Below are 11,590 nucleotides of genomic sequence, written 5' to 3'. Positions count from 1 at the left end.
CGGCTGACGTCCTGGTTGCCATTCTACGGCAGCCCTCGGACAGTGATACCCCCCTCCCTTCCTTCTGTTCTCTTCTCACGGAGGCAGCTATCCACGGACATCGCCCAGCTAAGTTACGCCCAGCTAAGTGAACACTGGACTTTGTTTCCCATTCAATTTGAGCTCCAACCGGCCGCATGGTTTCCATACGGTAGCGTTTATTCTAGAATGGGGACTGTTTACATGTGCATATTGGTATAATTCCACTGTGTCTACTGTTGTTTGTACTGGTACTGTACATATTGGTGTCATTCACTGTGAGCTGTTTGTACTGGTACTGTACATATTGGTGTCATTTACTGTGAGCTGTTTGTACTGGTACTGTACATATTGGTATCATTTACTGTGAGCTGTTTGTACTGGTACTGTACATATTGGTATCATTTACTGTGAGCTGTTTGTACTGGTACTGTACATATTGGTGTCATTCACTGTGAGCTGTTTGTACTGGTACTGTACATATTGGTATCATTTACTGTGAGCTGTTTGTACTGGTACTGTACATATTGGTATCATTTACTGTGAGCTGTTTGTACTGGTACTGTACATATTGGTATCATTCACTGTGAGCTGTTTGTACTGGTACTGTACATATTGGTATCATTTACTGTGAGCTGTTTGTACTGGTACTGTACATATTGGTATCATTTACTGTGAGCTGTTTGTACTGGTACTGTACATATTGGTGTCATTTACTGTGAGCTGTTTGTACTGGTACTGTACATATTGGTATCATTTACTGTGAGCTGTTTGTACTGGTACTGTACATATTGGTATCATTTACTGTGAGCTGTTTGTACTGGTACTGTACATATTGGTATCATTTACTGTGAGCTGTTTGTACTGGTACTGTACATATTTGTATCATTTACTGTGAGCTGTTTGTACTGGTACTGTACATATTGGTGTCATTTACTGTGAGCTGTTTGTACTGGTACTGTACATATTGGTGTCATTTACTGTGAGCTGTTTGTACTGGTACTGTACATATTGGTGTCATTTACTGTGAGCTGTTTGTACTGGTACTGTACATATTGGTGTCATTCACTGTGAGCTGTTTGTACTGGTACTGTACATATTGGTATCATTTACTGTGAGCTGTTTGTACTGGTACTGTACATATTGGTGTCATTACTGTGAGCTGTTTGTACTGGTACTGTACATATTGGTGTCATTACTGTGAGCTGTTTGTACTGGTACTGTACATATTGGTGTCATTTACTGTGAGCTGTTTGTACTGGTACTGTACATATTGGTGTCATTTACTGTGAGCTGTTTGTACTGGTACTGTACATATTGGTATCATTTACTGTGAGCTGTTTGTACTGGTACTGTACATATTGGTATCATTTACTGTGAGCTGTTTGTACTGGTACTGTACATATTGGTATCATTTACTGTGAGCTGTTTGTACTGGTACTGTACATATTGGTGTCATTTACTGTGAGCTGTTTGTACTGGTACTGTACATATTGGTTTCATTAACTGTGAGCTGTTTGTACTGGTACTGTACATATTGGTATCATTTACTGTGAGCTGTTTGTACTGGTACTGTACATATTGGTGTCATTTACTGTGAGCTGTTTGTACTGGTACTGTACATATTGGTGTCATTTACTGTGAGCTGTTTGTACTGGTACTGTACATATTGGTGTCATTACTGTGAGCTGTTTGTACTGGTACTGTACATATTGGTGTCATTCACTGTGAGCTGTTTGTACTGGTACTGTACATATTGGTATCATTTACTGTGAGCTGTTTGTACTGGTACTGTACATATTGGTGTCATTTACTGTGAGCTGTTTGTACTGGTACTGTACATATTGGTATCATTCACTGTGAGCTGTTTGTACTGGTACTGTACATATTGGTATCATTTACTGTGAGCTGTTTGTACTGGTACTGTACATATTGGTGTCATTTACTGTGAGCTGTTTGTACTGGTACTGTACATATTGGTATCATTTACTGTGAGCTGTTTGTACTGGTACTGTACATATTGGTATCATTTACTGTGAGCTGTTTGTACTGGTACTGTACATATTGGTGTCATTTACTGTGAGCTGTTTGTACTGGTACTGTACATATTGGTATCATTTACTGTGAGCTGTTTGTACTGGTACTGTACATATTGGTGTCATTTACTGTGAGCTGTTTGTACTGGTACTGTGCATTCTGCTATAATTATTTGCATTACTATTTGTTTTCTCTTCAGATAAATCTGATAATTGTTGCTCGGTCTCTTTACTCATTTATTTAGTAGAGTGTCCACACACCTTCTCATTCTACATATACATAGAGGTATACTGGTGGCTTTACAGCCTACATTTTATTGATTATCTCTGATCCCCACGGTCAATTTGGTTGTTGCGACAGTGCGACATGGAAGTGTTAGATTAAATTGCAAACCATCTTATTAATTAATAAGGAATCGTGCTGCTAACAAACTTCAGCGACACAAATTTGATTAAAAAAACTGAGTCAATTTATTCCAAAATTATAAAGAAGATATTTTGGGGTAAACTGAGTGTTCATGCACACAAACACAGAGGGACAGACACGCTGAATAACTGAACACTTTTCTGCTTCAGTAAAAGTTTGGAGAAAAATGTCATTAAATGTTTCTGCATGTTCAGTCACTCTGATAGGTTTAATTAACCCATCCAAGTGCTTATAGACATGTGTTTAAAACATTTACTGACATTTATCAGGAAACACTGCAGCTGTAATTCCTTCATCCTGCTTCAGAAACTCCCCTCTGAGGAGTTTGTCTTGATGTCTGGATTCACACACAGTGTGATGTCACTGGAGTACTTCCTGTCTGATTCTTCTTCTTCCTCTTCGTGCACGTCCATCTCACTGTCGGTGTGCTTCCACATCTCTGTCTCTGTGTCGTCTTTCAGCTGTGCCGGAGACCAGAGGGTGAAAATATTCCTGTTCCACAAGAAGAGAAGAACCTCCAGATTAAAAACACAATAAACACGGATCAATAAAAACATGTTAACATTCAGCTGAAGAATCAATAAGGCTCAAAGAAACAGCTCCTGTCTGACATCAGTTTGTTAAACTGCCTCCTGCAACAAAGTGTCGCAGGAAGAGTGTGTGAGATTTAAGGAGACTGACTGGAGTCCAGCGATGAGGATTACAGATTACAACCAGCTGGAACTTCTCCTGGTTAGAATTCCTTCGGTGTTCATTGTTCAGGAGGTTTGTACCTGGAGCTGAATTGTCCACAGAGGTCTCTTCCTCTCCAAAACAAACCGAGCAGCTGATTCTGTCGTGTGCTCACCTTTTTTCTCTGAAAACTTTATTTTCAGATCTAGACGTTCAGGAAATTTTGACCCAAAGCTGAATTATCCATCTTTTTTCTCTCCAAACAAATGAAGCAGGTGTCTTGTTTATAAAACAGTGTGTAGGATCCACACTTAAAACGTACGTATGGACAAAGGCCAAAAAATATTCAGCGGTTTCTTCAATCAGACATCATGTTTTTATAAATCACTACTTTTCCATGGGAAGTGGCGTACGCCTCTTTCAGGCCTCATTTTGTGCATATGCCATGTTTATGAATGAACCCCAGGTGATTTAAACCAGAAAAACTCTGAATAAAACAGTTTCATATTTAAAAAAAATCAGTGTTTTTGGACTCTGCCAGGGCTGCCCTTTGTCACAGTTCTGTTCTTAACTTCCATGGACAGAATTTCTAGGTGCAGCCGAGTGGTGGAGAGTGTCAGGTTCAGTGACGGGAGGATCTCGTCCCTGCTTTTTGCAGGTGACGTGGTCCTCCTCGCTCCATCGAACAGTGACCTCCAGATCTTGCTGGGACGGTTCGCAGCCGAGTGTGAAACGGCTGGGATGAGAATCAGCACCTCCAAGTCTGAGGCCATGGTCCTCAGCCGGAAAAGGGTGGATTGCCCACTCCAGGTCGGGGGGGAGGTCCTGCCTCAGGTGGAGGAGTTTAAGTATCTCGGGATCTTGTTCACGAGTGAGGGTAGGATGGAGCGGGAGACTGACAGGTGGATTGGGGCGGCGTCAGCAGTGATGCGGGCGCTTAACCGGTCCGTTGTGGTGAAGAGGGAGCTTAGCCAGAAAGCGAAGCTCTCGATTTACCGGTCGATCTACGTTCCAACCCTCACCTATGGTCACGAGCTCTGGGTAGTGACCGAAAGAATGAGATCGCGAGTACAAGCGGCCGAAATGAGTTTCCTCCGCAGGGTGGCTGGGCTCAGCCTTAGAGATAGGGCGAGGAGCTTGGACATCAGGGAGGGACTCGGAGTAGAGCCACTGCTCCTCCACATTAAGAGGAGCCAGTTGAGGTGGTCCGGGCATTTGGTAAGGATGCCTCCCGGATGCCTCCCTTGGGAGGTGTTTCGGGCATGTCCAACCAGGAGGAGACCTCGGGCCCGCCCCAGGACACGCTGGAGGGATTACATCACCCGGCTGGCCTGGGAACGCCTCGGGGTTCCCTCGGAAGAGCTGACGGAGGTGGCTGGAGAGAGGACTGTCTGGGCTTCTTTGCTGAGGCTGCTGCCCCCGCAACCCGGACCCGGATAAGTGGAGGACGACGAGTACGAATATGAGTATGAGTATGGGTCTCTTCCTCTCCAAAATAAACACAGCAGCTGATTTAAACCAGGAAAAACAGTGAATAATATTCCCATGTTGCTCATCATGAAGAGGCTTCTAACTACACCAGCTGACGTGAAAATGTGAAAACATGAAAGCACTAATGACTCTATCTAGAGCCAGTGTTTGGTTTGTCATTTCTGTAGCAACATGAGGGTACATGGTGACGAGGACCTGCTCCCTATGTAGACATAAACGTCTCTATCTAGAGTCAGTGTTTGGTTTGTCCGTTCTGGGCTACTGAAGAAACATAGTGGTGCAACATGGTGATCTCTGTAGATGAGGACCTGCTCCCTGTGTAGATATTAACAGCTCATTCTGAGGCAACAGAAACACAGTGATTCTTATGTTCAGGTGATTATACACTAAAGAAAACACTCATTTTATTCTATTCCATTTCTGCCCATATATCCCCTGAATCCAACACACTGGAGCTGTAAGAATAAAGACAGATGTGTGTGTGAGGCCTCTGGTCTGTGAATACTGATGTCAATTCTGGAGAAATTCATTTAACGTAAACTGTCTCTGAGTGCCTGGAAAGTGCTCTATAAACAAAATGTACTATCATTAGTATTATCAACCTCCAGTTTTTTTAATATATACATTTGATCGAGGTGAAATCAGCTTCAGACAGCGTTTTGAAAACTGCAGGACATTTTGCAAACATGACTCACAGCTTGTAGTACCACACGACGCCCGCTGCTGCCAGGAGCAGGAGGATGATGCCAAGAACGATGAGCGCCGTCGGTACGTCTGCAAAATAAATAACATGTTTACAAATGAGAAACAGATTTACACATGAACCAATTCACACTTAAGATGAATTCATTAATAAAATCCAACGTGTCTTCCTTTTGAATTCTGTGACTTCATCTCCGCTTCATCACTTCATTATTAGATGAGCAACTAGTTATGATCATAGTTGGTGAATCTTCGTCTAAAACCATGTTAAGACACTTTATATTGATTTTTTCTTTTAGTTTATATGTTGTTTTGACATAAATTGGTAATGTGTGTTTTCTACAGTAATCAGTAGCGGCCTGAATCAAACTTTAACAAACATATTTAAATGATTTTAAAGGTTTTCACCTGCACGTGTGCATCTGTCAGCTTTATTCTTATACGGCAAGAAAGATGTGATGAATTCAAAATGTGCTCTCTGGATGAAACAGATTTTCAAGAGCTGTAAACTGGACCATGGTCGCTGACAGTTATGGGGAAATTATAAACTTCATCACCTCCAAATCCTGCACAGAGTTTCAGTACCAAACAGCTGTGTCACACTGTGCAGCAGCTGCAGCTCCGACCTCAGTGTCACAGGTTACAGTTACAGTAGGATCAATTTGATTTGGATAAACATAAAGAGGAAATGTTGGCACTGTATGTCTCTGCAAACCATAAATATGTCCTTATTTGCATACGGATCATATCAGTGTTTCTAAAGTGACGTAGTTTATGAGCTGACTGTCATCAGGAGGTGGAGGGATGCTGGATGGTGAGGCACCTCAGCGGGACACATGCCAAACTGTAGACCACAGTTTTTGTGCCTGAACCTGATCACACGTGAACCACAGTGTGTTGAAATGTGAGGTCCAAACGTACCTGCGACATAATAACCTGCAGATGTAACATATCTGTGGTTAACAGGAACTTACAGTGTCAACATAAAAGGTAGGAAGTGCAGTACAGATTATTTACAGGTTTCCATCTCTCCCCTCTCACCCTTTGAACATCTTAAGTCAGACTTTCACAGCATAAAGGAGAAAATGAGCTGATTAAAGCAGATTAATTTGCCTTGTCTTTGGAAAACTAACCAAGAGAACGTCACAACCACATGAAATGTTAATTTATAAAGAAGTCAGGGTCGTACCTCCCAGAGGAGGGTTTCTTGAACCTATCGGCCACGGCGTCACTGACTCAGAGGAAACAGAGGAACTGGAGGAACGAGCAGAAGCAGAGCCAACCAAAGTGACGGTGACAGTGGGTTTAGAGGTGATAAGGTGGGAAACAAAAGCAGGAACATGGGTGGAGACAGGACTCAGGGTGGTGGAGGCAGAGGAAGTCTCAGCAGACTGTGTTGTCTCAGTGAGGAGAGCTGGAGTTAAAGTCGTGTGCTCAGAGGCTGCGGGCGTCACTGAAGGTGGAGATGTGGTCGTTGATGTGAGCGGAGGTGTGGCAGGTGTGGAGGTTTGGGTCGGTGATGTCAGCGTGGTGGAGCTCTGAGGGCCGGCTGTCGATGTGTTTGGTGTTTCCTCTAAATGTGCAGGTGGTGAGGGACACAAAGGTTTCAGTCACTCAGTCATTCAGTCACATGATACAGCAGACACATACAGAGCAGTGAGTAAACAGCACCTGACACGTTGAAGCAGAAGACGCCAAACTTCTGTTCTGGCCCTGTGAACCACGTCGCCACCCCGGTTTTGCCCTGTCCGCAGTTTTTGTCAGAAGTGATTCGTGGGACGACTGCGATCTGTTCGGCTATCCAGCCGAATCTGTTCGAACAGGAAATAATCAAAGTATTGATAATAATAATGAATGTCTGTGTGGAGCTGATTTAATGTGCAATGAACTTTGATTTTACACATCAGTCTGTTCACAGGTCTTGGTGAGAACTGCTGCAGGGAGTCAAACAAAATCTGATAAACTGCCTCAAGTGACATCACATGAGGCAGCATCACTTCAGGCTGAAATGCGAGCTGACGTTGAGTCTAAGACAACGTGGCAGCCGAACACATCCACAAGACAGAGGAACGGGTCGCACAGAATCATTTCATAACTCAGACAGCGACGTTCAACAGGTCAGTTTGTAATATTCAGGTGGACGATGACGAAGAGGAAGAGGACGTGGACCACGCACAGCTCCGCCCCTGCCGTGCCAAATGAAAAACGGGAAGAAAGTGTTGACAGATAAATAACTGCAGTGGAGAGAGAAGAGAAGAAATGTGTCTCAAAAAAAGCAAATGCATCAGACTCCGTGTGCAGGGCTTCTGTGTGTTACAATGTTTTTCAGATGATGCATTAAAAAACGCATCCGAAAAATACAGACTCAGCGTGCAAAGGCCTTAACACAGACTGAGGCAGGCCATTCCAGCGACATAAGGAAGTTAGGATGAGCCCCAGTCTGCGCTATCGTGCAAATATTGTCTTAAAGGGACAGTGCACCCAAAAATGAAAATTCAGCCATTATCTACTCACCCATATGCCGAGGGAGGCTCAGGTGAAGTTTTAGAGTCCTCACATCCCTTGCAGAGATCCAAGGGGAGAGGAGGTAGCAACACAACTCCACCTAATGGAGGCTGATGGCGCCCCAGATTCAAACATCCAAAAGTTGAAACCACAAAATATCTCCATACTGCTCATCCGTAGTGATCCAAGTGTCCTGAAGCCCCGACATAAAAAGTTGTTTGGAAAAACATCATTTGAACTCTGTTTTTAGCCTCATTGTAGCCTGTAGCTCTGACTGCCTCTCTGGGCACTGTGCTCACGTGTACGCACTTGGTTTTCCAAACAATTTTTTATGTCGGGGCTTCAGGACACTTGGATCACTACAGACGAGCAGTATGGAGATATTTTGTGGTTTCAATTATGTGTTTTTGGACGTTTGAATCTGGGGCGCCGTCAGCCTCCATTAGGTGGAGTTGTGTTGCTACCTCCTCTCCCCTTGGATCTCTGCAAGTGATGTGAGGACTCTAAAACTTCACCTGAGCCTCCCTCGGCATATGGGTGAGTAGATAATGGCTGAATTTTCATTTTTGTTTGCACTGTCCCTTTAACATAAATAGAAACTTGACACTGGACAACATCAACATTCATATTACCCAACGATCATCACTGCATAACTGACAAAATCAAAAATCCCCAAACAAACCAATAAACATTCTCCAAATAAACAAACAGGCCATAAACAACTTCATCAGACACTGAAAACTAAGATCAACCAAACACACGGCGGTTAAAGACTGTGACCCCGTGGCGTCCACACTCACTTCAACACACCTGCCTTTAATGAAAAGTTTCAAAGATGCCAGGTCAGGTGGTGCATTAAAGTGACTCAAAAAATAATAGGAAACTCGGACTTCCTGGAAATGGCTCTGACAGATGGTTTTGACTTTATGACGACATAAATAGTGAATGGCACCGTTCAACCTCAGCAACATTCTTTTGTTTATCGCTCCTCTTTGAACACAGGTTTATATTCAAGGTGGCAAGGGCCCACTCTCTCTACGGGCCCCTCCCCCCACAGGCTCCAGTGCACTGACTATATTTACGCCCCTGGCCATTCCTTCACCATCCTGGGATTCACAAATTGAGGCTTCAAACCAGAGTCAACAAACCAACAGGTGACGTCACAGTACCTACGTCCTTTATTTCTACAGTCTGTGATTGTAGTACGAAACCAAACCTGCTCGCCACTGATATTTACGGTGATCAGAACTGATTAAAGTGTTTTGGGTTTTTTTAGCATCAAAAATCTCTCAGCTCAAAATCTTCCCCTCACACTGATCAGTATCTCAACAGGTACATAACAACATCACAGTCACCACATGCTCTCTGCCTACTTGCACGTCTCCAGTCCACGCTGCACTGCTCGCTCCATCTGAGCCCTGGTCGCCATGGTGACGTTCAGAAATAGGCAGGCAGCTCTGGCAGCGGTGAAGTTAAAGGTGTATTTTCCTCCTTCGATGAGCATAAAGACTCCAGCGGCTCTGTGACTCTGAGGGACTGAGGACAAAAATAGCACGCAGCAACATGTGAGACTGTGTGATCATCTGACGACATATTAACTCTGAACTTAATATGAATCTTTTTCTTTATATCTGAGTGAATATAAAGTTTATATATACAGTATATCACATATCACAGCTGATGGAGGGGTTAATGTCCTTTAAAAGCACCATGATCACTTGAATCTGAAGTACACACTGTACTGTATACTGAAGTAAACGGTCCATATTAAAGGTGCACACAGGCCACAGGTTACTGAGTACAGAAATATAATAATTCATTTTGCACATTTAAGTTAGGATAATATTTGATGCTTTTAGACTGTGCATCGAAATAGTTTAGATTTTCATGTAAGAAGCAACAAGAAGAGCACTGATAATGTTCCTTTTGCCATAAAAGGTCATGCGTGAAAGATCTAAAATAATGCATTAAGATTTATTTCTGCAAAATGACAAATCAAAATGAAAAATGTCCCTGTGTGTGGTCCAGTTGTGGAGCTCATCCTACATCAGAAACAAACAAACTTACCTTTCATCAGACTGGAGTCAGACGCCAACAGGAAGGCTGCAAAAGACAAAAATAAGACCTGAGTTAAAAAACTAAATCTCACCATGTTTCCTATAAAATTCATCTAACTGCAGCGGCTGGAGGTGAAGAACCAAATAGAGCGAACACGAGTGGGAAAGCTTCAGAACAACTGTGATGTGGATGAGACGAGGAAACAGGAAGCTGCAGGTCAAATCTGTTTGATGCCCCTTTATGAGATAACGCACACATCGACAGGAGAGACGACCTTGACTCTCAGAGTGTGTTTGATCCAAAATGATGTTGTTTTGGGATCAAATCATGGACATACACACCACATTAGACTTTATACCAGTTAAAAATAAAAACTACTTGAGGATTTCCAGGAAATATTAAAGCAGGACGACAGGAAGCATCCACTTAAACTGCTGCTCTGAGAGAAATAACAGATAACAATAACAGCTGATAAAAGCTGATCATGTTGCTTCATAGCCTTTTATCACACCGCTGCTGTTTCAGCCAAATACAGACGAAGAAATACACTTTAAATAGATTTTTTTTTTTAAGGTTTCCAGGGGTTTGACGTGTTTCTGCTTTGCCAGCATCTATACTGCAGAGCTATGTGACTCTGACAGGCTCGTCGGAAAGGGAACTTCCTCCACATTGTTTCTGTCTGTTTTCTTTCCCTGTTTTTCTTTTTATATTCACTTTTACTCTGCTTCCCAATCATCATCATCATCATCATCTCCAGCTCTCCTGTTCTCTGTGGTGTTATTCTATAATGTTTCTGCTCTCAGGTCTGAAGGACGACGGTTCAGTCCTCTTCTTCTTGGATTCAATCAACACAGAGGAAGGACAGTGTGTCCTGTAACACACTAAATGAACAACTAGAAACTTCACACTGCTGATGTCACACTGTCTGTGATCTGTACGTTCAGAGTCGGGGATCAAACCTCTGACCCCGACAGTCTTCACTTTATACACCACTATGATCGCTTTAAAGGGACAGTTCAGATGTTTTGAGGTGGGGATGTATGAAGTCTTATCCACAGTCAGTAAATACAGCAGCAGTCAGCACGCCCCCAGTTTGGAGAAGCAGACAGGATACCAACATGGAAGCTAAACAATGTGGCATATTGGCCACCTAAAATAATCAGTATCAGATACAGTGTTGACTATAATTAGAGTATTTTCACTTTTTTACCTTAATGTCAGACAGTGATTTCCGATGGGAAAATGAAGCTGTTATATCGCTCTCTTCAAAGCCAGACTCTCTTGAGAAAAACAGTGATTTAACGTCTCTGTACACAGGAGCTGCTGGTCGACTGCTGCCTGAAAAGTGAGTCATCGGTCACTCAACAGATAAGTAAGTAAAATGTATTTAAAATGTATTTATACAGCTCTTTTCGCTGACTTAGGTCACAAAGTCCTTCACACAGGTTTATACAACAAAAAAGAAATCATAGAGACAAAGTAGAACTTTTCAGATAGGAATTGTGCAAATTTGCAGGAAAGCCCAATCAGTCTTCTTTCAGCATTGGCAGTATAAAAACAAAATCGGGGAGTGCAGCAAAATGCCGCCTACCTACTTTTGTTTATACAGAATGTGCCTTTTTCGGGGCAATGGGGGGCGTGAGCAAGTAACAAAACGTGTAGCTCAGCGTGTGACGTAAAC

At 42.9% G+C, this 11,590-nt stretch overlaps 1 protein-coding gene across 1 annotated transcript; it reads right to left on the bottom strand.

The window, feature by feature from the left end:
- Positions 1–2,528: 2,528 nt before the first annotated feature.
- On the bottom strand, positions 2,529–10,070 carry lyve1b (lymphatic vessel endothelial hyaluronic receptor 1b). Its single transcript, XM_049573060.1, has 6 exons — positions 9,919–10,070; positions 9,225–9,387; positions 7,018–7,157; positions 6,536–6,919; positions 5,340–5,418; positions 2,529–2,973 (listed from the first exon to the last, which is right to left on the bottom strand). The coding sequence occupies exons 1-6, from the start codon at positions 10,019–10,021 to the stop codon at positions 2,784–2,786; spliced, it is 1,059 nt and encodes a 352-aa protein (XP_049429017.1). The 5' UTR covers positions 10,022–10,070; the 3' UTR covers positions 2,529–2,783.
- Positions 10,071–11,590: the final 1,520 nt, after the last annotated feature.

Source organism: Epinephelus fuscoguttatus, linkage group LG4, assembly GCF_011397635.1.
Source record: "Epinephelus fuscoguttatus linkage group LG4, E.fuscoguttatus.final_Chr_v1".
Classification (NCBI taxonomy): domain Eukaryota; kingdom Metazoa; phylum Chordata; class Actinopteri; order Perciformes; family Serranidae; genus Epinephelus; species Epinephelus fuscoguttatus.
The sequence above is the reverse complement of the archived record's forward strand: the minus strand, read 5'-3'. Positions and strand labels throughout refer to the sequence as shown.

Excerpts from the sequence above, each read along its gene's own strand:
- lyve1b (XM_049573060.1), bottom strand. The coding sequence starts at position 10,021 with ATGAATTTTATAGGAAACATGGTGAGATTTAGTTTTTTAACTCAGGTC. Across the intron at positions 9,388-9,918 it reads TGACTCCAGTCTGATGAAAG|TCCCTCAGAGTCACAGAGCC; the intron begins GTAAGTTTGTTT and ends TTTTGTCCTCAG. Across the intron at positions 7,158-9,224 it reads CGTGGACTGGAGACGTGCAA|ATTCGGCTGGATAGCCGAAC; the intron begins GTAGGCAGAGAG and ends CTGTTCGAACAG.